Source organism: Amphibalanus amphitrite, unplaced genomic scaffold (genome assembly GCF_019059575.1).
Source record: "Amphibalanus amphitrite isolate SeventyFive unplaced genomic scaffold, NRLGWU_Aamphi_draft 000156F_arrow, whole genome shotgun sequence".
NCBI classification, from domain to species: Eukaryota; Metazoa; Arthropoda; class Thecostraca; order Balanomorpha; family Balanidae; genus Amphibalanus; species Amphibalanus amphitrite.
Window position 1 is genome coordinate 249,183 of NW_024881651.1, and position 26,469 is coordinate 275,651.

General features: G+C 47.7%; 2 protein-coding genes across 2 annotated transcripts in view; one reads left to right on the top strand and one right to left on the bottom strand.

Moving 5' to 3' along the window:
* Window positions 1–7,437: 7,437 nt before the first annotated feature.
* LOC122383166 (synaptotagmin-4-like) lies at window positions 7,438–23,293 on the top strand. The gene is made up of 6 exons (XM_043369338.1): window positions 7,438–7,620; window positions 12,172–12,587; window positions 13,926–14,345; window positions 15,392–15,544; window positions 21,040–21,174; window positions 22,721–23,293. Exons 1-6 carry the CDS (start codon window positions 7,614–7,616, stop codon window positions 22,904–22,906), a joined length of 1,317 nt encoding a protein of 438 aa, XP_043225273.1. The 5' UTR covers window positions 7,438–7,613; the 3' UTR covers window positions 22,907–23,293.
* A 371-nt stretch (window positions 23,294–23,664) lies between these two features.
* Window positions 23,665–26,469, bottom strand: part of LOC122383158 (AT-rich interactive domain-containing protein 3C-like) — a 32,745-nt gene continuing 29,940 nt past the window's right edge. The window contains exons 9-11 of the mRNA XM_043369324.1: window positions 25,368–25,587; window positions 24,766–24,950; window positions 23,665–24,600 (exon numbers count right to left, since the gene is read on the bottom strand). Of these exons, the coding sequence (XP_043225259.1) occupies window positions 24,512–24,600; window positions 24,766–24,950; window positions 25,368–25,587 (494 nt within the window). The 3' untranslated portion in view covers window positions 23,665–24,511. The remainder of the gene's footprint in view (window positions 24,601–24,765; window positions 24,951–25,367; window positions 25,588–26,469) is intronic.

A 26,469-nucleotide genomic window follows, 5' to 3' on the forward strand; every position in this document is an offset into this window, starting at 1 on the left:
CCACTTTTCATGTTCCCTGGATATTGCTTGCGACTGCACACACCGAATTTAATTTCCTTTCCGAAAATGGCCCGCCTTCTGCAGCCGCCCACCAACTTGGCTAAGTTTGCAGCGTCTAAAGGCCATCACCCAGCCCTTAAGCACCTTACTTTCCTATAACGGAGCCTAGGGAAAACAGAATCGTCCCGAAGGGCCTGCGAATGGCGGTATTTATAGCTCACTCACCGGCGCGGTGTTGTGTCTGGGCGTTCGCGGCAGGCCTGAGTCGCGTCTGGGCGTTCGCGGCAGGCCTGAGTCGCGTCTGGGCGTTCCCTGCAGGTCTGGGTCGCGTCTGGCGGTCACTCCGCCAGCACCAGCTCGATCCTGCTAGGTCCTCCGCCCTCCTTCCAACCCTCTGAGGATTGTCACCCTCCGGCTGACCCTCTGCGGCCCTCTCCCGCCCTCTGTGGGTTCACCACTCCAAGGTGCGTCAGACTGGGGCGAAGGACGGTTTATTGCCCCTCAGCTGTGCGTCAGAGGTCGGATCACGCACCTCCGATCTGCGCGCGGCCGATAAGACAGACGTCACCTGATACACTGTCGAGGCAGGCATACAGCTCAAATGACGGAGCTGCAGGGATGGGACGGTCAGGGGTGGGGGGAGGGGGCAGACACGTGAGGGGCACAGGTGTGGCACACCGCTGCCGCCACAGGGCAGAAACGCAGAGCAGCTGTGGCATGAAGGGAAAGAAAGAGAGAGAGAGAGAGAGAGAGAGAGAGAGAGAGAGAGAGAGAGAGAGAGAGAGAGAGAGAGGAGAGAGAGAGAGAGGAGGAGAGGGACAGGAACAATAAAAGTTAAACAGGAGTAGACAGAAAGAAGAAGAGAGAGAGAGAGAGAGAGAGAGAGAGAGAGAGAGAGAGAGAGAGAGAGAGAGAGAGAGAGAGAGAGAGAGAGAGAGAGAGAGAGAGAGAGCGAGAGAGAGAGAGAGAGAGAGAGAGAGCATAGGGATAACAGAGGGAATGACCATGGGGAGGGTAGAGTATATGAAGATAAGACAGGGGCGAATGCCAAAAGAGGTAAGTGTGCTGTTGTCTCTGCTTCTGGTTGTTGTCTTACGAAATATGACCGGAGACCCGGCAGACATGGAAGGAGCTCTGATCGATGACGACATTACACATTCAAGGTCAGGTCCCAAAGCTACCAGGCTTTTAAGCTCGCCCTCGGGAGAGTTGAATACGGACTGGATTTCGTCCCGCAGAAAGTGGAAAGGAAAGCACTGGCAATGTCAGACGACCAAACTAGAGCTAAGCGTGCAAAGCTTGCAATGTTGGACTATATTGTAGTAGTAAGTGTTACTTGTTTTGCAATTGGTGAAAATAGCTCTATTGTTATTGCGGTATCTATTGCTTTCATTATTTTCCAGTAGAATGTAGATACTTATACATATTAAAGCCTTATATACACATCTATGCAAAGACAGTTAGGTGATTAACCTGCGGGGGGGGGGGGGGCTCTACAGAGCCCCCTCCGGTTTTTCGGTAATATCTTCTACACAGTTTCACGGATCAACACGAAACTTGCAGTACCCTCAGTGGCATTAATATGACACCTTGTGTTAGAATTTCAACTTTCTAGCTACCATAGTTTGACCGGAAATGACGTCAGAGTGACGTCATGTCGGCCGATTTTGATGCAAAATATTGAATTACGGCAAACACTCTCAAGAGCTTAGTTTTAAAGCTAGATCCAATTTCTTTGGATCAGTGGACTACAAATACACGTAGCTATCAAACTAATATCTCGAATTTTCGAACTTTTGAAAATTGTGAAGACTATGTTTTTACAATTACAAAAAATACATTGTTTGAATTTTCATTTTTTATTTTTCGCAAAAACGGAAAATACGTGATAGAACACACACTGATAAACTACTCTAGCAAGTTGTAGCCCAATATCTTCAAAAATAGCCAAGTTATATGCATCATTGTCAAAATATAATTGAAAATTTATATTTTTCTAATCCATTTTTCAGTATGTTTTTGAGATCGTACAGCAATAAAAAATGGCACCATCGTGTTCCTGAGCTCAAACTGCATCTGAAAGGGACATTTTTTGTTGAAAAATTTCATTTTCAAAATTTGACCTTTACTGACCTGAACTTGACCTCCGGTAAATTCAGCTGAAAATGACCTCAAATGACACAGACGACATTATTCTCGAAATCTACGTGTAAAATGGACCGTAAAACATGCGTCACGTGACCGACCCATGATATACAATTTTCGTGACCTAGGATGACCTGGTCTTGACCTGAAAAAAAATCGAAGTAAAAGTTTGGTACCCTGAGGGTATCTAAGGCATATATCAAGGAGTGCGTAAACCAAAAATGAGCCTGATCGGACCTGTCAGTCGGCGGCCAGAGCCTAAATTGTAAACAAGCAAAAATGCCGATCATTTTTACTTTGACCTGACCTGTGACGTCATCGGTGACCTTGAGGTCAATAAAATAGGTTTCACTCGACAGTTTTTCCAGGGCTATCAGACGCCGTTTGAATTTTGACAATCGGCTCTGTAGTTTCGGAGATAGGAGGGGGGCTCTGGAGAGCCCCCCTCAGTCACTCGCGTTATGGAAAATACCCCAGTCATACGCGTGTTAAGTTATACAACATACACTAGCTTCTATAGGTTTACAAGTATAACCTGAAGAATATATGTATGTACAATAACAAATAGCGAGAATACACTGACCTCACACGATATCGATCACTGATAAGTGATGACCACTTTTGACATCAATTGCTCCTAACCTAATAACGGGCCATGAATGACCAGTGGAAGATACGAGGGGCGTTCAAAAAGTTCTCGGCCCAACCATGAAGGAGTTGGAATTTCGGCCTGCAACGCGGTGTGTTCAATGATGTGTTATTGGGATGTCCACTTACGTAGCCATTAACCAATCTGCCCTGTGATTGGTTCAGGCTGCTAATTAATCGTAACATAGTTTGCCATTCCCGGTCAGAATGGGCGACGCCCAGAAGGGAGCAGTGATTTGGTTCATGTATTGCAGGAAAATGCACCAAACGTTATTCACGAAAAGCTAGTGCCAACACATGTTGAGGTTTGTCTTTCTTACAATATAGCGTCAAAAAGAGTACATCTCTGTTCAATTTTGGTCAACAGATCATTAAAGGTCACCCCCGCAGTGGCCAGCCATCAACAGCATTGACTCAAGAAAATATGAAAAATTAGCACTTCTTTGTGAAAATGACAAATGTTCTGGTCTGGAACAACGCAGCAGAAGCGGAGGTGTCTATCAGGTCCCTCAAAGCCATTCTTCGACAGCGTATTAATATGTTTAAGATCTCTGCAAGATGCATCCCCCGTTTGCTGACTCCAGAGGAAAGGCAAACTCGAAAGGAGGCGTAACGCGAAAATTTTGGTCCCTATATCGAAGATCCAAAAGAGTTCATTGAACTACTTGTTACCGTGGAGGGGTTGTGGGTGTCACACGTTGATCCTAAGGGCGTGACCGAGTTGCACAAGTGGAAGCACACTGAGTAAAGGCCATCAAATGTGTGCGACGTGTTTAAGTCAGACGGCAAGGTGACAGTGGTTGCATTTTGGGATGCTGGCGGGGCTCTGCTCGTCAACTTTCTAAAACAGGGGCGCACAATTAATGATGAATACTACACCTCCCTTCGATAACAGTAGCGAGCAGCAGATATCAAGGAGAGACTAGGGAAGCTGACTAAAAGTGTGCTTCTGATCCAGGACGACGCACCAGCACACATGAGCAGGGTGACGATCAGCGAAGCAGTGAGCTGTGGCTTCGAGTTGTTGTCACAGCCACTTTTTTCTCCCTGTCTTGCACCATCAGGTTGCCACCTCTTCCCCAACATAAGGAAATTGCTTAGCAGTGGCAACTTCGCTGACAGCAAGGAGACAAAAGCAGCCGTCTTGGACGTGCCAGATGCGTCCGAAACCCACTTGGCTATGGAGACCCAGGGGCCTCTCGCGAAGCGCTGCGCGAAATGTTTTTGTCTTAACGCTGGTTATTTGAATAAATGAACATTTTTGGTCTAATAAGTCGACGTCGTATCTCTGCTCCTTCATGGTCGGGCCGATAACTTTTTGAACGCCCCTCGTAATTTTCATTCAATGAGATGCATCCTGGCGTCTGCCGATTTGGTTAATTGTACTGCGTCAGGAACGTGTCAACGGTAATTTCGTTACTCATACATCAGACGTTATTCGGCGAAACCTCGGGACGCTGTAGCCGGGACGTGGATCCGGGTATAATAATGCAGTGTTCTGACGACAGCTCTGTCTGCATAATGAATGTAAGACATTCTCCAGCTTTGCTACAGTTCATTAGGTATAACTTGTCGTTTTTTCGTTGTTTTTTTTTTACGGACACAAGAGTGCATTCAAGCTCAAAATGTACGAGAAAAAAAAATAAAGGTGCCATATTATGTATAATATCAACGTCTTCCCTTCTGAATTAACCTTTTTTGTAGTGGTGTATGGCTTAGGCCTATATGCAATGGCATCGACATTGTAGTGAAGCACCTATACCACGAATTCAAAAGAAATAGACACTTGAATTGGTTCTTATTTGATTATGTCAACATGACTAGCAGCAGCCCAAACTTTTGGTTGAACGCCAGGTTTTGCAACAACTGGTAGCCTCCGTCCGATAATAATCGTAATAATCTGGCAGCCTCTGCAGTGGTAAGCCCCGGTTACCACGACATCCATGGGCGCTGGTCACGTGACCCCTCATTACCGGGTACCCGCTGCATTGATAACAGAACGGGTGTCATGAGGAACCAGGCGAGGCCGATCGATGAACACGGCACTGCCGGGCGGTCGGGGGTCGAGTGCGCCCGTATCCCGTCCACACCGGGCCAAACGAGCGCAGGTGTCCGCCCTGTGAGCCGCCTGTGAGCCGCCTGTTCACATCTGTGACGGTCACAGTCACACGGGCAGCCAGATACACCTGTGACACATCACATCGAGTGTGTTTGGGTCAGCTGTTAGAGGTCAGTGGTCGAACGGGGCGCTATGGTACAGGACAGTGAGTAATGGTATGGTGAGGTGAAGGGTGTGATGGAAATGCGGTGTGATGTGGTCGGTAGCGGACAGAAGAGTCGCTAATGTGGAAACATGAGCCAGGAAGAAATATCAGGTGAGCGAGTAAGCACAGATTGCTGGTCAAACTGGGTACGGAAAATGTCAAATGAATGTGATACGGATTCTTATGGGACCAGTTTGATGGATGACAACACAAATCACATGTTTTCTACATGCATGTATTATAAAGTGCACGGCTATTATGCTACATCTCAAGAACGTTTCGACATGTTGCACTCAAAGTCAATTCAGTTTCACCGCTGCACTAGTGCTGAACTCATGGATTGGTGGCAGCTACAGCGGTCAATAATCTACATATTATCCATCATATAGGCCTAATATGCCTATAAGTTTGTTTGTTTTACAGGGGCTGCGGAACGGGTGCCGAAGGTCCCTGATTGGCAGATGCGATGTCAGCAAAAAAGACCCCGACTTATAAACCCTTCTAGCCGCCCTAACGAACAGCAACTAACCGGACACCTTAAAGTTAGGAACCATCACTTGTATGTAATTACAACACCAAAAACGCGTCTGCTGGGTCCAATCTGATACAATGCCGTACCATTCTATTCAAGGGATTTGGCAACATTTACAGTGATTCTAGTGCTGACAAACGGTTATCCGAGTCGACGAAATGATTCTTTGGACCGTCAATATACGATGGACTGAAATACGTGAACACCGTTTTGCATTTGCCATAGCCGTTTTCTGCAGCTAAACTTCAGCCCGTGCTGCCATATCCATTCCACGGCGTTTATAAGATTGAGCCCTGGTAAGAGCTCCACTTCAGTTGATAAATTCATTTTATTATTGACACATTTGTTTTTATTGAAGATCCTCTCTTGACTTCCTCGAATGCGTTTTTGCTTTCACTAACAACTTCCTGTCATGTAACACGCGGGCAGCGCCGATGAAGGATCGATACCCACCACTTCCCTGTTCCGAGTTGGAAAGGTTTCCATATTAACTCTCCAACTTTTGATGGTTCTTGGCACGTTCCGGCCATTCAGTCTCCGGTGACCTTTCACGAAGGTCACACGCAGCCATTTCGCCGACAACACGTAGTCAGTTTGTTTGACAACTCGCCGCGAAGTCTCATCCATTGCAACACGGCGTAATCGATAAACTATTCACTAGCTCCAGCTTCCACCATGCAATCAGCCCTCAATCTGCATGTGTTGCACCTGCATGGTGGCAGCGTAGCAGCGGCACACGACCTCCACCCGTGCCCCCGCCAGCGGCCCGTCGGCACACAGCAACTGCACTGTTATTATCGTCGTATGCCGCCCTCCAGCATAGCTCAAAGGACGACAGTCGCCGCAGCCCCGCGGCCGACGGCCCCACAAATCGATGACGGAGGCTCAACTGGGCAAAAGGCGATGATAACCAATTCTCCGGGACGCTGGCGACATTACGCCGTCAAAGATGACGATTGAGTCGGCCAGAAAATCGGCTGACGACGTGGTGTCGTGGGAAATGCTCCTGTGATGTGCTTTCGGAGATAGGTTCTATATTTAACTAGGAACGTGTCTGAAGTGAAAACTAATGGTATTTAAAGATAATGGGCTTAAAACAGATTTCCAAGCCATCAGCAAAATTTATATTAGCCCATATCACTCACATGTCACGTAGCAAATGTGCCAATGAACGAAAAAGGCTTGCTGTGAAAAAATATTAGCCTCAAAATCCATAATAGGTATTCTTTGAACTAATTCATCAACCTTTGAGCTTTATGTGTGAATAAAACATAACAAGTTAGATTAAAATTGCACGGTAGGTACTGTCTTGACAATGTCCTGTTCACGGAATAATGCCTTTATCTTGATTTTAAGTAAGCCTTTACTTGTCTTTATCTTTATGAGCAGCACTAAATTATATGTGGTGAGGACGTCAACATGTCATATATTTCTCCGTTGCTATATTCATTACGCAATACGAAGTGAGCAGCGGAAATAACAGCTTCCGGGAATTATAGCCGCACAACACTGAAAGACTTCGTTGGGTTCTCGAGCCGGGCTCTGTAATCACGCACAAGCCAAAATCTAATCAGTCTCTCCTCAGAACGCAGTCTCATCATTCCGCCTCTGCCTCGCGTGTCCGTATTCATCTGTGCTGCGCGTTGGCCGCGGCTCAGCAGAGCGGGCGGGGCTGATCAAAGTGATCAGTCACCCGGTCTTTCACAGCTCCCGGTCTCTGTAAAGCCCTGCTGGGATTGATCACTGCCCCTGACCACACGCCCCGTGCTCCCAGATCAGGCACTATCGGCGCCGATAAGGTTTACGAGACGGTGACGCCAGCAGCGACAGACCCGGCCGATAGAGCTCCCCTCGCGCCGCGCCGCGGACGACGCCGTGCGCCGCAGTTGTCGTCGTGCGCCGCCCGTCCGCGCCGCCGCCTGCCGCGGTCTGGGGTGGTCGGTCGGTGGCCGGTCGGACCGGCACACAGTGGGAGGACGCGGTGGTGACAGGGAGCGCCGCCGAAACAGCACCAGGACGGAAACATGAACGGTGAGTTGCATGTGTATAAGGGAGATATTAGACGGTCGGCTGGGTGTTGTTTGATGTTCATTCGGGCAATATGTGTTGATTCATGAAAAGCGAGCGATTTATCCTCCGCAAGGTGGGAGAATCGTTCAACGTGAATTTAATTTGTAAAGTTAATTCACTTGAGCGTTTTCATAAATGTGTCTAGTGCCACGATAGACACGTCAAAGAAAAAACTTAGTTGAAATGAAGTTCCACCATTTGTTAAGGTGATTCAAGGTCATCCAAGATCACCCAAGGTCAACTTTGAACTCTTTTTTTTTACCAAATTTTATTGTTCTATTGGACGCTCGAGAAAATGAAAGATGCTTTTAACATTACTTTTGTTCCGCAAGCATTTCTTAAATGTATTGTAAAACACAAAACAAAATGATCCAAATTATAAGATTTTCAACCCAACCTTGGAGGCCACCGATTGACCCGTGACCTCAAAATCGAATGCCATTAGTTTCGTCTCTATTAGGGCAGCGAACTTGCGATCTAGCAGGGCTCGATCTCAAGTAGGGACTAAATGCAAGAAGCTCGGATCCCTCTGTAACTTTGAAGGATGAAAAACGGCCAGTTTCCGGTGAGTTTAAAGCTTAGATTGGTCAGTTACCTGATCCCGTTTACTACATGCAGATAGCAGCATTGAGCATGTGGTAGCGATATTTGCTTCAAGTGTGTAGGCACTCACCCTTATTTGTATTCTGCGACCGTGCAAAACGCCATCCAATGATGAAAATAGTTTGCGCCTGCCCCTTTTCATTTCCCCGACTCACGTCCCCGGTAATGGCGCCATACTGGGAGCCATTCTGGTTGGGCACGGTGCGTCTCCAAGCAATATCGCCGGAACGAGAGTGGACCGCCACGCCGCCCTGAATGCAGTCAAGTGGTGCTCAGGGACTTCCTCCGGAGCTCCGGCACTCTCATCACCAGATGAAGTGTCACCTAACAAAGCGTATGGAGATGAGCCATAAGTAGCAACTTCTCACCGTGTTTCATTTCGAGTCGGCGCTGTGTTTGAAGCTGAATATCCTTGTGCGTGGCGTTTAAAGGGACAAGGTACACAGCTTTTTAGCCGAAATTTTGAAAATAAATGTAAACTTTTTCCCTGTCTCTACATACTTTCCTCTTTCTCGCTCTTTCTCAGTCTTTCTCTTCATTCTCCTGTTGGTATTATCGGTTGAGTTGATATTGATTTTAGCTACTAATGATGTGACTTATCATTAACATATGCACAGTGGCTCCTAAAACACCCAATTAACACAACTTATCAGTCTTAATATCATCACGCCACCTTGTTTGAAAATGGAACAAAAAAGACTTCTAGGATTTTAAATCCAGAACAAATGTCCGCAGAAGTGGCAACGAAAGCAAAGCGAGGCGGCAACATATGCATTGGCTTTGTTTTATGACGTTTTGCCTTATGCCGTGGTTGTATCCCTCACTCAGAAAAAAAAATCATCAATAATTTCGTGTTTTGACCTCCGCTCAATGATGGAAAGAATGTACCTAATTCGTGTCAGGTAGTCACTGGTTATTCAATCATCGGGCTCAACGTTTTCGTTGGTTTCTTTATGCCATAAAAAACGCCGCATTACGTCGGAAGTATAATAGGCTCTATTGGCCGGTAGCAGCATTATGAAAAAATATCACCGGCTCAGAGAATCTGGGTTAAGTCTAACTTTTAGATTCGTCCCTGCCAACGTGCTTTACAACAGTACCCTTCAGGCACTGTAATGAACTGAACTCCGATATGCTAATCCGTGCGATACCTAGTCACGAACTTTCGAGCTGTGTCGGCACTCAGGGACGGTAAACGTATTGCCAAAGTTTGCCTGTGCACCTGGCTCAGCCACCTCTAACGACCGTAAGTTGACATTGAATGGGATGGATGCGGCAAACATTTCGGGGAAGCTATCTCTGTGGCTTGTCCTTTGGTGGTTTGAGCTGGTTTTTGATAAAGGCAGTTTTCGCGGGATTTTACCCCGTTCTGTTAATCTGTTATTTCTCCGAAAGCCACGTTTGGAGCGCCTGTTTTGAACGGACCACATTTCGAGCTTTCAGCAGATGTGGGATAGAATTACAAGTATCAGATGTGAATGAAGCTCAACGCATCGACCATTCTATAAATAAAGATACGAAGTTGTTTGTATGGTTTCCGCCAAACAGAATACCGAACAAATACCATGCTCGCGGAGACACTACGCATTATGCACGGCAGCAGCAGAGTTTCGGAAGAAGTTGAGTCCGAATGATTGAATGGGGGGGGGGGGGCTGGTTACTTTTAGGACACATTTTTGCGGCTTCAGTTACAAAACCCTGCATAGGTCGATGTTGTAACGTTTAACGACTGATACAGGTGGTGAAAATGTCCTAGCACTACATGGGCTTCACCTAGAATAAACTTCTCACAAGATTGTTCCAAGAGCCTAAGGACAGACAAGGACCTGTCGGATGAAACCTATGCACCGCCAATACACAGCTGTGTGTCTTAGACTGTCCCTCCCCCCCCCCCCCCCCGAGATTGATAAATGTCTCCCCTCCTCCTAAACCCCAGCAGAAGCATGTTCACCTTAAACCTAGCTGACCGCAGGGACCCAACATCGCTTCGCTTCTGTGTTGACACGAATGCCGCTTTTATCATCGGCCAGCGCGCCGGGGGAAATCAAAACCGGCTGGCACCGAACCAAACAGACATTTTATGATGTTTGGCAGGACATCCTGCAGGCTGTCCTGCCAATATGCAGGTTGATAATAGCCGTTTTCGCTACGGGCTATCTGGCAAATCCACCTAATTTGACCAAATCTGCACCAAATCTGTTTTTAACAACAAATATTTTTTATATTCTGAATTTATTTCAGTGTTTTAACCCGCGCCCCACTGGGGGGGGGGGCTATTTATAGCCCCCCTCCCGTTTTTCTGCAATAACTTCCAAATCGCTTGACGGATCGACGCTAAACTTACAGTACCTTTGGCTGCATCAATTTGACACCTTGTGTCAAAATTTGAACTTCGTAGCTACCATAGGTCGGCCGGAAATGACGTCAGAGTAACGTCATGTTCGGCCGATTTCGACGCAAAACATTGAACCACGGCAATCGCTCCCAAGAGCTCAGTTTTTAAGCTAGATCCAATTTCTTTGCATGAAAGGACTCAGAATTGACCGCGCTATCAAACTGCTATCTCGAATTTTCAAAATTTTGAAAATTTCGAAAATTTGATATAATAATATTCAAAATTTGTATTTTTTTTTCAAAAGTTTTTGACTTTTCGAAAAAACCAGAATATATGTGACAGAACGCATGATTATGACTAACTCTAGCAAGTTTTAGCTAAATATCTTCAAAAATGGCCAAGTTATACGCATTATTGCAAAAAATTCACAATTATTAATTTTTCAAATCAATTTTTCAGTACGTATTTGACATCGTACACCAATATAAATGGCACCATCGTGTTCCTGAGCTCAAACTGCATCCAATAGACACCTTTTTTGTTGAAATATTTTAACTTCAAAATTTGACCTTTTTTGACCTGAAAGTGACCTGACCTAAGCTAAATTCGACTCAAAATGACCTCGAATGACACAGACGACATCAAATTCAAAATATGTGGCCTAAATGGACCATAAAACATGTGTCACGTGACCAACGCATGATAAAATATTTTCGTGGCCTGTGATGACCTGACCTTGACCTGAAAATCAAAGTAAAAGCTTGGTACCCTCAGGGTATCTAAAGCATCTGTTTAAGAGTGTGTGTACCAAAAATGAGCCTGATCTGACTTGTAAGACGGCGGCCAGAGCCCAAAATGTGAACAAGCCAAAATGCTAATAATTTTTACTTTGACCTGACCTGTGACGTCATCGGTGACCTCGAGGTCAATGAAATTAGGTTTCGCACGACAGTTTTTCCGGGGCTATCAGACGCCGTTTGAATTTTGACGATCGGCCCAGTAGTTTCGGAGTTAGGAGGGGGGCTATGAATAGCCCCCCCCCCCAGTAGGGCGTGTTATACACAGACCCCAGTGGGGCGCGGGTTAATAGAAAATATTGTCTGATAATGTGAAAAAATGAGGTCTATAATCATCTGTCCGACCCAAACTGGCAATATTTAAGAAATACAACGGACCTAATCTGAACAAATCTGCATCAAATCTGCACCTAATCTACACGAAATGTGTACCAGATGGCCGTCGTACAAGCGGCTACTATTGCTGTAGTTACTTTTCTGTCTATATATGATTTTTTTTTGCTCCCCTTAAGTCAGCTTTCGGGTACATTTTGCAACTTTCAGAAAAAACATGTTTTTGGAAAAACATTTATCTATCTGCAATCTACATATATCAGTCATGAGTCAAGCAAGCATCTTGTTCCTGGTCCCGTCAGTGATTTCACCGCCCGCAACCACTACTAGCCACTGACCTCTGTGACCTGTCCCCACCAGGCCGTGACCTGTCCATCGGGCTGGGCTGCGTGGCCGGTCTGGTGGCCGCGCTGCTGACTGACCTCTGTGACCCGTCCCCACCAGGTCGTGACCTGTCCATCGTGCTGGGCTGCGTGGCCGGCCTGGTAGCCGCGCTGCTGTTACTGGCCGTGGTCCTCCTGTGTCGCCGCTGGCGCCGACGCCGGAGGAAGCCCCTGGCAGAGAAGGAGAGACGCCTCTCAGTCCGCACTGTGAAGCGCCACCCTCTGCACAGCACCGTGGGTGTGCCCGTGCAGCCAGCAGAGGTCGGTGCCGACCTCTTCCTGGAGCAGTATGAACGTCGTCACGGTCAGATCAAGAGTCAGGAGCTCCTGCGAGCTGCGCTCTCCCGATCCATGGAACATCTGGTGCTGGAGCCGGGAGCGAAGCCGGGCTACATGCCCACGGTAGCGCGGGATGGGGGCGAGGAGTCCGTGTCGCCTTCTGAACAGTCCTCAATTGCGTCCGACGAGGAGGGACAGGTGAGGAGGACGTAAAGTAATCTTGAGGAGGACGGTGGGGACAGAGAAGGAAAAGAAAGGAAGGTAGAAGGGGAAAGAAAAAATGAAAGGTGGATAGATAATGTGAGGATAGCGGGGGAGACAGTGGAGCTTGGGAAGAATGTGGAGGAGGAGGAAGGGGAGGGACATATAGAATGAAGGAGAGCAAGGGATGTGGGGATAGTGCGAAAGACCAGATGCTGCTGCATGCTGCTTGCAATTTGTGCGTCGGCTATGAGAGCGGCTATAAGAAGAGGTGATAAAATTTAAAAAAAGGTGGTAGAAAATAATAGTAGGTATCTGCTTAAATGAGTCATGAGAGATCGATGCACACGAGCGACCTTTCTCCATCAATATTTCTTTACTAACATTATCCCTGTCCTCCGTATATATAATGACAATCAAGGGCCTATATATACCAATGCACAGATAACAGTAGTACAGTAGTAACAGTAGTACTACTGTTATCTGTGACCAATGCCAATATTTTTTTTTCGGCGACGAGAGTTGAGCGTTTTAAGATTTATCTGCCACTTGTATCCACTTTCTGGCGGATGACAACTGATCAAGGAGGATCATGGATGATACTTACTGGTGTAAAAATGCGTAAATACTGAAAAAACTTCACGAGAAACTGGTGGATACCAGCTGGAAATGGAGGAAAGAAAGAAGACAACACTGACGTGCGTTACAAATTGGCAATCGTAATTACCAATCGCAGTCGGTATTTGTATAGCCTTATCTCGTTTCCAATTACGTTTCTGATCACCTTGTACCGTCGCCCGTGACAATTATTAAACTGCAATAAAATACAACCCACAACGCTATTATACTTCCCAGAGGCAATGGATTAAAATTGCCATCAGTGGTGTGGGTGACCCCTTATCTTTGTAGGTGCGTCTTTGTATCATTGCTGCAGTGTGCAATGTGGTTGCTCTGGTCTATTTTCACTGCCGCACCGGAAGAGTTATTAATTGGAAGCTAGCTTATTGTGGCACATTATTATAACCATAGGACTCAGTTATATTACATTTGTCGTCGACCGATGCTCACTCGTGTGGGTTAGAAAATGCACTCACGTGAAATAAAAAGGCATGCTTTTAAGTTTATGTAACCAGTTGCGTTTTTATACCTTCACTTGGTGGCTTTCAATTTATTATTACTATGACCTTGGAGCCTCGCTCAGATAGGTAATCAATCTTTTTTCATTGCCTCGTAATTTTTGGTTATTTGCAGTACCTGAAAAGCGTCGACAAGTAATTAAAATTGTTGAGTTCGGTGGTCCTATCCAATAACCCTGGCACTCCTCTCCGTCCCCAGGGCTCTCGGGCTGTGCAGGTGCGTCCTCGACTCGAGTTCCACGTGGTCTACACGGCGGTAAACCGGTCTCTAACCGTGTGTCTGAACCGTCTGCTGAACCCGCCTCTGCGCTACCGGGACCGGCCGTTCCTGGTGCGCCTGACGGTGCTCGGTCAACAACAGGAGTCGCGGCCGCTGCAGCTGGACAGTCAGCAGCAGCAGCAGCAGCAGCAGCAGGTGCTGACGTTTGCCGGCGTGGAGGCCGACTGGCTGGATCAGGGCCAGCTCAGCTGCCACCTGTACGTCAAGCGCTACAGCAGCCTCACCGAGAAGCTGATCGGCGAGGGCAGCGTCAGACTGGCGGAGCTCGGCCTGGCCTCTGGCACACCGGCCGCCTGTAACGTCATCTTCAGCAAGCCCGGCAAAAAGAGGACGATCCCGGTGAGTTCAATGGCGCGCTGACTTATGAAACGGGGAACAACAATACCGATCAATGGAAATAATGCCAGATTTCCTTCGCCTCGTCATTTGTGCTTTGCAACATAGGATGTGCTAGCGTTATTTAAGTAATATTATGGAGGTAGTGGGATTTTCCTGATGGCTGCTTTACTATCTGGTGGCCAAAATGGATAGCTAACATCCTGTTAGTAATATGCTGCCTCGCTTACCAGGATTTGCTTAATAAGCTCTGTGCTATTAGCATGAGCTCCACATATATCTGGGAGCTGTGAGATGAACACTATTCCAGGTTTGGAAGACGATTGAACTACCTATAAGCGTACTTCAAAAAGGAATTATGGGCGAGAGGTGCAGCTCAATTTATATAAGCAGAGAATCTAAAGGCATACTTGTTCATCGAGGTGTTTGAATTGGAGAAGGTGTTCGATTAGCCGAACGAATATCCTTTTTGACGAGTGCCCGCTGAGCTCGTTACAAGCCTCGTTACGAGTGTTCGCTACGAACAGTAACGTGGGCCGCCACCGGGCCACCACTCCGCTCTCTCGCGTCCGGTGGAGCGGCACAAATTTACATAAAAATTCGCCTCGCCACGAATAGATGGCAACACAGGAATTCTCTCGGGTTTCAAACAGTCCTCTTTTGAAATGTGCCATGGCTGACAATGCATAAGAACGAGATTGTATTTATGTGCAGCACCTCAGCCACAATTCTCAGTCCCGTATTCATTGTAACGGAATTCGAATTCCAGGATTGAGTGCTATGAGCTTATCGATGAAATGAAAGAACTATCGGAATACGCTTGAAACCATATCGACCTTTTTATATAGAAGTCATTGAGTTAAGCTGAAATACCAGTAATTAAAACGAATTGAGTAAGCCTGAAGATAGAAAATAGCGCAATGTATTACTTAAATCCATGTACTCAAGAAAACACAAAAGTGTAAGATTTTAGCCAAACGCATTGTCTGAACAGCCTGTTTGATCGCCCTGCCTTAACACCCCACTCTTCTTGTTCCTGTGTGCGGCAGCTGCAGCCGAGTCACACCTCAGCCGCCGACGAGGCGGGTCTGTCTCCTCCGACCCTGGGGCAGCTGCTGCTCAGCCTGCGCTACAGTCACGCACAGGGCAGGATGACCGTCTTCCTGCGCCGGGGGGAGAACCTGCCGGACTCGCGCGGACTGGTGAGTTGCCCGCTGTCCCAGAGTTGTATGCCACGCGCGACGCTGTCCGCTGTCTCCCGTGTTTGCTACCGCTCACAGATTTGTGGAAGGCTGTCTTCAGGTGTCCGCCGTCCCAAGTTGTCCGCTGTCCCAGAGTTTTCTGCCACGCGCGACGTTGTCCGCTGTCTCCCATACTGGCTGCCCTTGCCAGATTTGTGCAAGGCTGTCTTCAGCTGTCCGCCGTCCCAAGTTGTCTTCTGCCCAGGGGTTTCCCACTGCTCCCAGAGAGCTGTCCGATGTTCCCGAGCTCTGTCCGATGAGCTGTCCGATATCCATGGTTGTCTGTTGTCCCGGGGCTGTCCGCAATCCAAGGCGTGTCAATTATACACGAGATGTCCGTTGTCCCCAAGGTAACCGTTGTTGCCAAGCTCCCTGACGCGCGACGTTGTCCATGTATGGTCTTCCCCAGTGTTGTCCACGTTCGGCTGTGTTGTTTTTTGTGGTGTGCAATGTTGGGATAATTGATGGTATTGGGTGCGATGGCGTGACAGTTGATCGCAATTATGCGGTAATAAAGCGAATTACTTGGATTTCCTACATATTCCGAAGAACATTTTTGTAATTAATTTGATGGGATATTATCTGAGAGGTGTGGTTTGCTGTTCCAGTTATAGCGAAATGGAGGTATGTTCCCCTGAAACACGATCATTAAATCAGTTTTTGACCAGTGACCAACGATTTTACCTTTTAGTGATAAGATATGTTGCGAGCCAGAGCCACTATCTTCACCGTAACTCAGCTGGAGCCACCCATCACCAAGTCTGCCTGTCTGCATAACCTTTGGGAAGAAATCACAAAAAAACGTTATACATTAAAAATAACTCTGTTCTTGAACTTCCAGCAAGTCGTGAATTTTACAATAATCATAATCATAATCATAATCATGTATTTCGGAAAACATCCATCGGGTGGGTTTTCAGTTATCCACGTCATACAAGTACCCAACATAATTCCTACAATATATCACACAAAAGAAGGACATGTACCCGACTAAAATCCTTAAAATGGTTAAAATACCTACAAGGTCTCAAGCGAGATCACTAGATCAACCGGCACCGGTCACCTGCCTCTTGAAAGAAGCGTAGGTGGCGGAGCTCCTCACACATCGTGGCAGCTCATTCCACGCCCTTACGGCTCGGGCGTAGAACGACCGTCTGGCGAATTCGGTGCGCGTGCGCGGCACCTCGAGTTGGCCGTCGACAGTGGCCCTCGTCTCACGTGCAGCTACATCGGAACGACTGGTAATCCGTGTGCGTAACACCTCCGAGACCCTGGTATCGTGTAACAGTCGGTACATGACACAGCTGTCGTGCTCAGTTACCATCTGCTCGATCCGTTTCCACCCTAGCTCTCGCAGCGTTTCCGTGACATGTTCTCGGTATCCTAGGCCGGTTACAACGCGAGCGCCAAAGTTGGTGCACTTCTGCAGTCTGCGTTTCTGTGTGACGGAACAGCTTCCCCACACAGAGCTACAGTACCGCAGGTGGGGAAACACCAGCGTCTCCACCAGCAGCTGCTTCGTCTCTCGAGGTATACGGCGCTGCATTCTCGCGAGACCAATCAGAATCGAGTAGCATCGCCTGACAACCGCCGTTATATGCTGCTCCCACGACAGACACGAGTCAAGAGTCACACCCAGAATCTTGGACGATCGTACAGAGTTAATAGAAGAGCTGCCAAATTTCACTGTGAAGTCACCGGTGACAATTTTTCGAGCTGATTTGAGAAGAAGCATGTCGGTTTTCGTAGGGTTGACCTTAAGCCTATTTTGGGTGAACCACCGCAAGGCGACAGACAGCATGTTCTCCACGCGACACTTCAGCAGAGGTAAGTTCTCCGACAGGTCGGTGTCCAAGAACTGTACATCATCGGCGTACATGACAATGATTCTATTATAAACCAAACATTCAGAGCATATAGGAATGCCCGAAATAACTATTTAAGTATTTATGCTACCCCATGACTGCCGTTTTCAATAGCTTCACCTGTCCTTATTACGATGATTGCACGGAAAAACATCCTGTCGCTACCTATCACGCCCCAAACACATGCTTTGCCGGACAACGGCATATTACTTGGACAAATGTGCCCTTTGACCTGACTATTGACTATTGACTATTGACGCTTCTGATTGGCGGAGACCGTGGCACGTGCCAAATGGGGGATCGCTGCTTGAGGACAGTTGTACCGAGTCCGGCCAGTACGCAAAGCTCGTAAACGGGAAAGTCGAGGTTTGAGTTGTGACGTTGGCTGCATATATGTGAGCCATGGAGATGAAATATTGAGGGAAGTCTCAAGCTACTCTGCATGTTTTTCACTTTTTTCAGTGAGCTTGGTACGGTTTTGCTGTTTCTAATCAGCTTTTTATAATTTCATTCAATTTGATATAATTTCATAATTATATTCAATTTAATTTCAATTTTTAATTTTTTTTTTAAATTTTTTTAATTTTTTTAATTTTTTTTTAATTTTTTAATTTTAATTTTTCAATTTAATTTCAATTTTTTTTTTTTAAATTTCAATTTAATTTTAATTATATTCAATATAATTTCATTCAATTCAATCTTCAATCAATTTGTGTGGTATATTCTGCCATTTTTTTGTGTGCGAATAACAGTAAAAACTATTACCCCAAAATAAACTTAGCTCAAGCACTAAAGCAAAAACCAAGCTTTATCTGTTCAGCAAAGAGCAGTCCTTATTTATACCACGTACAAAGATGACAGACATATCAGTCGCAAAATGATGGAAAATATTTTACCTTATGTGGAACTTTAACATAACGATGGGAATTTACCTCAAATAGTCTGCTTTTCTGCGTAGGTATATACATTTTCATTATGATGGACACACGGCCCAGACAAGACCTGCGTATGAGACAACCAAAAATAAAAATTCATCATCAAACTATGGGTATCAATGTCAACATGTCCATCGTCCAGCGATATCTCCCAACCTTTGATATGGAAGAGACGGGGGTAAAACAGACCAGAAATAGTGCCCGCGGTGCGGGACAATCCTGCGCCCGCCCACAGACGACTGACGGCGATCGTTAGCGGCTGAGTGACGTCGTCTGACGGCGCTGATGTGTGTGATGTGGAGCCGGCCCATTACGGCCTCAGGTCACCACCCTATCGGCACGCATGGCTCACTAATGGCGAGATATTGGCACGGCCCGCACATCATTAGTGTCGGTCGGGTCGCCCAGCGCCCGGCTGCCCGGCGGCGATATTTTGGAGGCTGCCCTGCATCTGAAGATGGTGGGGGAGTGTTCCTGGTTTATCGGAGAATGCATAGACACCTCTCGCGGAGTTTTGTGATTAGTTCTCGGAGTGCTATCGGAGAGCGGAGTTAGCCAATTTTATGGTCGCGTGGGTGACCTATAGTTTGTGATCCGAGGAACGCGACGTCACGTTCTGATATCAGGCGTCAGCGATCGTGATTATTATGGTGATAACGTGGCGGATACTGTAGAGAATCGTCAATCGTGACGTTTTATGGCCTGGAAACAATTGCCACGCAGAAATGTTAGATGGAAATTACTGAGAAGATAATGAGCTTTACTTCGTTTATAAACTCAAGCTCAATCCAAGTACTGAAAACACTTCTGTTCTAAGCCGCGTTCATTTACTTTAGTGATTGTGGATGTGACTCGTAGGTATCTTAATTAACATATCAACGTAAGGAAAAAACAAATGCCTGTACCTCAACAAAATGAATGCCTATGGAAAATGGATCTGCATCTGATATCAAATTCAGCATATGTTAGCAGTGCACTCTTACGTATTAATGTTTCTGCAGGTAAAGCTTAAGCATGTTGATCGGATAGAAAACTAACAAATCTCACTTTTCTCAAGAAGCCCACTTCAGTTACCTTACCTTTACCTTTACGAGAACGATCAACGAGGCGATGTCGTGCACGGTGGGGCTGGAAATGCGTGTATGGCGCCACGCATGGCGCCAGAAATAACACCCGCCGCTCGCTCGTCGAGCCGATATTCCCACACGGCGATGGCTATTTTTGTGTGCTATAGCACATGTGCTATATGTGTGCTATACCCTATAGGGTAATATGTTTGATAGGTCCGAGCTATTATGGTCACTGCCTCTGGCGAGCAATCTGGGTGGCACTAAGGAATTACCCAACGTCATTATTGGTAAAAAATGGATTGCTGGTAGAGATGTGTGCTGCCATGTAGGGCGGAGCAGAGCTGTAAGTATATGAACAGACTTATGCAAAAAAAAAAATGCGAAACAGCGAAACACGGAAAGCAATAATTCACCAACGGCCAGCATTTGGCTCATGATTTTACGCACGGCATATTAGCACACTGTGCCCCTTTGTGCCGTTATTATTGCGTCGGACTCCAAACGGAAGACACGCAATGAATTTTTCTTTTATTGTGCGCCACACACGATGACAAAATAGCAGATTAAATGGTCTATATTCGAGCAAGAGCAAAAAAGGTCAACAAAAACACAATCAAGTTTTTAAAGCATATTAACAACAAAACCCAATTCAAGCTGGAATTTTCGAGCCTCCCTGCTTTTAAATTCCCTGTTGCTTGAAGGTTTTTCAAAAATATAAGCTATCAACCCGCGTTATCCTGCGAAGCATAAATTATAAGGTACACACTGACCTAAGTGCTGCACCTTATGACGCTCCAAAGTCCAGTGAGGTGGCCGTTCAAAGGAGACGTCATCATTTCCAAAGCTCATCACGCATTCACTGCCACGGATCACCTTCCAAAACACCCTATCACACAAGGCAGCGACACCCGCCCTACGCAGCGTTCCAGCCGATAGTTCTCGACCCTCGCCGGCCGATCCTGCTGCTGACCCGGCCCCGCCAGCGTGACAGGTCAGCTGGTCACGTGGGCTCGACTTAGAGATGCCAATCGGATAATTTAACCGGACATTAGAGGTCACCGGCCGGCCTGAGATTCTATACCTTTGACCGTGTCTCGTAACGGCGCACATTCTTTTTCACGAATCTCAAAGAGGGGCGAAACGATTAAAGATTCGCATCCTTTCTCCACCCCTAGCGCTGGGGCGTATGCGGAAAACCGATCGGTCCGGCGAGCGGTCAAGCCGCTGTTTTGATTGCTATTCGTTGCACTGGTTCCGCTCATGACTGTTGTCGCTGGCGCTGGCGATGGCTGAGCGGGCGATGTTTATAACATTTATTACGTAGATGAGTTGTTGACATTTATTACACTGATGGCGTAAATAACTTTGGTGGCATTTATGACGCTGATGACGAATATGACTTTGTTGACGTTTATGAGGCTGATGACACAAAAGACGTTTATACCGTTGATGCCGTTGATGCTGTGGGTAACGTTGTTGTCATTCTGTTCGTCAGGTGAGCCACGAATTCTCTTTGGCAGTGATGCTGTAGATTACGTAGCTGCCGTCGATGACGTTGTTGACGCTGTTGTCGTTCTCTTCACCAGGTGAGCCCCGAGTTCTCAGTGGCCGTCATGCTGCTGAAGGCCGGTGACGAGGTCGGCCTCCAGCAGTCCCGCAGAGTGTCAGGCAGGGCGCCCGTCTGGAACCAGTCGTTCCACTTTGACATTCCCGAGGCGGAGGTGAGGGGTCAGGCGATTCGATTGGGGGGGGGGGGGGGATGAGTGTGTTTACGAGGGAGTCGGGAACGGTACTTACTGACTTCTAACTTCACATGCTTCTAGCGAGCTTATATTTCACGCGATATTGGGTGCACTAGTGAGCCGTTTTCTGTTTAGGTACACTGTTGCCGCGATATCGCGTTCTGACGAAAGTTCACACCTAGGTGCTTGCCACTTGAGACCACGGTGTATAACGTATCCCGATAGTCACGTCCTATCAGTAATTCGAGCAGTTGGGAGCTTTTTTTCGCGTTAACCCTCGCCGGACCTATTGGTTTTCTACATACGCGCCGGCCGAGGGGGGGGGGGGGGCGGGTACGACCCCCCCCTCGCCGTTTCGCCCCTGGTGGAGCTAGCGCGTCGCGGAAAAAACGAGCGTGTGCGCCGTTACGAGACGCAGAGATTGGTACCCGATTTTAAGGTCCTAGGTCAACCGGTGACCTCTGAGGTCAGGTCAAGTGCCCCAGGGTACGGTTCAGTTTTTGGTGAATAACTTCGCAAAAAACGGCCGCAGAGCCGCGATTTTGGCAGCATCGTGTTCGCCTTGATCAGGCGCGTCGAATGATATACTTTTTGTCCGGGTCAGGTCAACTTGGGGTGTTGACCTCAGGTCAAGGTCAGGTCAGCACCCCCAGGTCACGAAGTTGGTCGAAAGAGGTCATGTCGCATATCATTCGATTCGGCAGGTCTTCCTGAGTCCATTGGTGGCTTTCCCGACTCGCTAGCTCAATTTGATCGGGAGTTATTGACGAAAAACTAATATGACCTTGATGACGTCATAAATGACGTCACGGAAGGTCAACATTGCAAAAGTGACGCATCTAACCTTGCAAGGAGTGCATCAAATCACGATTCTGTGTGCTTGAGATAGTTGGAGATCGTTCCCGGCGCCAGAATAGCAGTTTGAATTTTTCCCCATTGACTTATAATGGTGAGGTCACGAAAATGACCTGACCTCATATGACCTTTAGGAAAAATCCGAGATATACAAGTTGTGAGACTCATAATGGATACTAGATCCTGCAAGTTTCATTTCCCTGTGACATCTCCTCTGGCAGTGAGGGCGTTGCGAAGTTGCGACATCTGAAGACCGTGCAGAGGTTCACTTATGACGTCATAGGTCAGTGACCTGACCTGACCCAAAAATGCGGTTGGTGTCAAAAGATGCGGCTTGGATCAAAGGTCAGGTATGCAAAGTTTCAGCTCTCTATCGCCGGCGTGTTCGGAGCTATCGCGAAAAAACCCTATGGGGGGGGCGGCACCCGCCCCCCCCCCTCGGCCGGCGAGGGTTAACTCTAATTGCGGCGAGCGATGTGCACACATTCATACCTATACAGGCTATCTCCCTTTGTGCAGGTCTTCGCCCCCCCCCCTCCCGCTGGCTGAGTTTGAGGACCTCAGATCAGTTCTTCCTACTCAGGCTTCGCATCCCATTCCCAGGTCGTTCCCCTTCCCAGACATGGCGTCGCATGCATCGTCTCATGACATAACCTCGTCTTGTCGACAGCTGGATCTCCACTGGATTCAATGCATTGTGATGGCCTCCAAGATCTACAGCAAGGACAGACGCGTGGGCTTCTGCCAGCTGGGTCCAGACACCAGCCCCAGCGGAGCCCAACACTGGGAGGAGAGCCTCAAACCCAAAAAGGACGATACGCCAAAGTGGCATCCGCTGCTGCCGGCTGCAGAGTAGAGACACTTGGTGGTGGAACGGTGAACCTGTGGTTACTCGGTCGCACGCCAGGGGTGGGTCGAGATTCGAGAAATATTGGACGTGGTCGGAGACCGCTCGACCAAATGGAAAGGTGAACATTGTGAAGTTGTTGTGTAAAGTATTACTAGGTAAATGCTGGTTGACGTTAGCAATGTTATTGAATAATCGTGATGATTTAGTTTTATGTGATCTAGGATCCATTACAATCGGATGTCTTTAACGGATCGTCGGATGTATGTAGAATAGTGAAGAAGAGCGGCGAACTGTATCGTACCGTTACCTGTGTGAACGTTAACAAAGCGTCGCTCCTAGCTCCCATAAGATATTCGTATCAGTAATATATCATAAATAAAACCAGCTAGAAAACGGTGTTTCAGCATTCAGCTGCTTTCTGTCGTTACGAAAAATACGTGTCGCTTTTCCTTCCGAGACAAATTTTCAGGGTAAGGCCAAACCTGATATGTAGGCAGGTATAGGTACGCAAGACAAAATTTGAACGATTTCATCGCGGCAGGATACCATACCTTGCATCAGTATCAGTTGGTTTTATAAAGCTTTACAACGCGGCGGCACCATTTCGGTGTCCGGAGACTAATCTGACACTTTTGGAGCTGCATTTTGTTTGCTTTTGGACATTCGCCGTGTCACAGCTTCAGCGTACAAACGAGTTGCTTCGTTTAATTAGAGCTGATTTCCCGATAGAATATCTTCAGTGCCCGACATTTGATAAAACACCATTCAAAGTCGCAACGTGCATTTATTCAGACAGAATTAGCGCTCCTTCGGGCACGGGTGACAATTTTTCAAAGCGACATCTGTTCTAACTAGCGCAAATTCTGACACATACGGTCTAAGAATGAAATATATCGCAACGAAGGAGGATACGCCTAGCAGCAGAGAAGGTACACACTTCAAACTTGGCCTTAAATGCTGCTTAAACCCGCTAATATAACCTCACTGAGAGCGACTCAGGACTACATGAGGTAAAACTTTGTACAAGCTCGCAAAGAAACTAACTCCAAGGTGTCTAGTTTCCAGTGCGCTGCTCTGGTACGTGGGTGTACACCACGATTTTTCCGCCTAACAAGACACCCACATACATTTGGCGACTTCGGCTCACTTGTCGACCTTAGTGCCGCTCCCGAATCTGGTAATGTAACACTCCCTGAGCTGTGATAGTTAGGAAAGTAACAGACCGTCAACAGCACGGCCAGCGTACGAGCGCCCACGCTCGAGCGTTCATTGCACACTGAATGATGCCCAAACGCCGAATAACAGCGAACAGGAGCGCAATCGGCTCCCCAACAGACGGATCATACCACTGACTGTCGGCCGGGTGCTCCGACGCACCGACCGTCTCTGGTTAATAACAACGGCAAACACATCGCGCTAACACATCGGGTTAACACTCACCCTCACACCCACACAAACAAACCGTCCATAGATTGTCCGGTGAGATCCGAGTTATATCGTCTCGTCCCTGTCGCGACGGCCAAACCCTCACTGCGACGCGAGCGCTACACGCGGTCAGTCAACTAGTAGTTGGTTCATCAAGCTCGAGGTGGCAGCACTGTATCCACCCGTTCAGACCCGAGCCGTCTTTGGCTGCGCGAACAGAACTCCTTGGTAGACTACCCCGTTCATCTCCATGCTCAGAACCATGCTGCTGTCACCTGTAAACAGAACGAAAACATCAATGCATGTCAACCCACGCATGGGATTTTCACAGCAGCTACTACGAAATGCGAATCGATACGTGACCAAGCCGAGCAACAAAGTAAAATAGCAAAAGCTGCGAGCGAATCCATCAACAAAGCGACTCCCTGTGTCTCACTGACCGTTTTGTGTGATGGTGGTTTTAGTGTGGGGAAGCGAGTCGGCCTTGATGTCCTCAGACTCCTCCCGGGCCTTCTTCAGCCGCTGGGCAGCCGCCAGTTCCTGTCGCTCCCTCTTAGTGGGCCTCTTACGCTCGCGCCCGCCGCCGTTCTCGTGACCTCGGCGCTGGTCACGCTCCTTCTCTGACCTGAGGGGCAACGATCGAAACTGAGCCGTCAGATAACGTCTATATTGTAGAATGGAGCATAGCAGAGAATGCATGAAAATGACTCCTATATCACAGACGGCAGCACACAACCGACAACCGTCAGTTCAGCCGTCATTCAAACAATATGATATTTTCCTCAATAAATCAAACGATATTGTGTCTCACATGGTGAATGAAATCAATTTTTACAAACTTTTCAAACCCAGCCGCTTCTAAAAGCTATCTGATAAAACGATAACTTGGCAACAGCGCAGGCTGCTCTCGTGTTACAACTGGAAAAGAGCAGTGGCATAAAACGTAAAAAATATATACTATTTAAACCAAATACAGCCCAGCCTTCCGTCCTTCACCCAGACCCAGCCGAGCAAAGAAGCTCAATTACAACCCCCTCTTTACCTGGTCAGATCTCTATGCACGCCCAGGTTGAGCGCCTCGCTCTGGACGGCCGGGGCGGGGGCGGGGGCGGGGGCGGCCGGCGGCGGCTCGTGGCGGCGGGCGGGTGGCGGGGAGGCGGCGGCGGCCGCCTGTCGGCTGTTGTACAGGTTCCACAGAGTCATCAGCGTGTCGTTAGGAGTCGGCAGACCGGGCGGCACCATCCCTGGGAGGAACGGAGAGCCTGCCGGACAGATAAAGGGGGAGCGAATGTCAGCGGGTGGGCAAAACAGCTTGACTTTGCGGTACTGACATAGGGGTGACGCTTCAATAGAAGTCAGCAGTTTTTTTCTTTTATCCGCGAAATAGCATAAAACAAGCTATATTTTCGGGAACGATAGAGTGTACTTTCAAGGTATGTTGAATAAGTTGATATTCCAGACTAGAATGGGTAAGTCGGCTGTACCAAATTAACTTAGTTTCCAAAGTACCTACTAGGTACTTAGGAATGCAGAAAAACAGTTGAAGAGCAGAGTTCAAGTCCCTTCCGGTCTTTAAAATAATACAAGGAATATAAATGATTTAATACTATTATATTAAAATAATAAAAATAATGCAAAATATATTTTCTAACAGGGATTTTTCGCAGCCGCAGCAGTTCCTTCACCGAACTGCTCCGCTATGCCGCGGCATACTGCCGCGGTTACGGCCGCGGCCGTAACCGATTCCCCAATTGCACAAGGCCCCACCATCCGCTGCACTCGGCCGTGCGGTTTGGTCGTGAGGAGCTCGGCGGCGGCGGCCCACCAGCAGTGGTGATAGCAGCGGTGACAAAGAGAGCGCCTCGTCGCCGCCGGGCCGTTGCACAATGTCACAGAGCGACAATCCATCGGAGGTTTACGATCGGCTAATCGGCGGAGGAAGCTCGCTGTAATCCGACAGGCCAACCGCAGGGCAGACACCACCCCCGGAGCACAGGCGAGACCGACGAGAGCGCAGCACGACGAGAACGATGTCACCGAACGTGACCCGACGTCATCCGATATGAGCCGATGTCACGGAACGACGAGCCCTCACGCAGGTGCGGCAGGCGGACTCGGAATACCAGTGGTGCGGGGTAATGCAG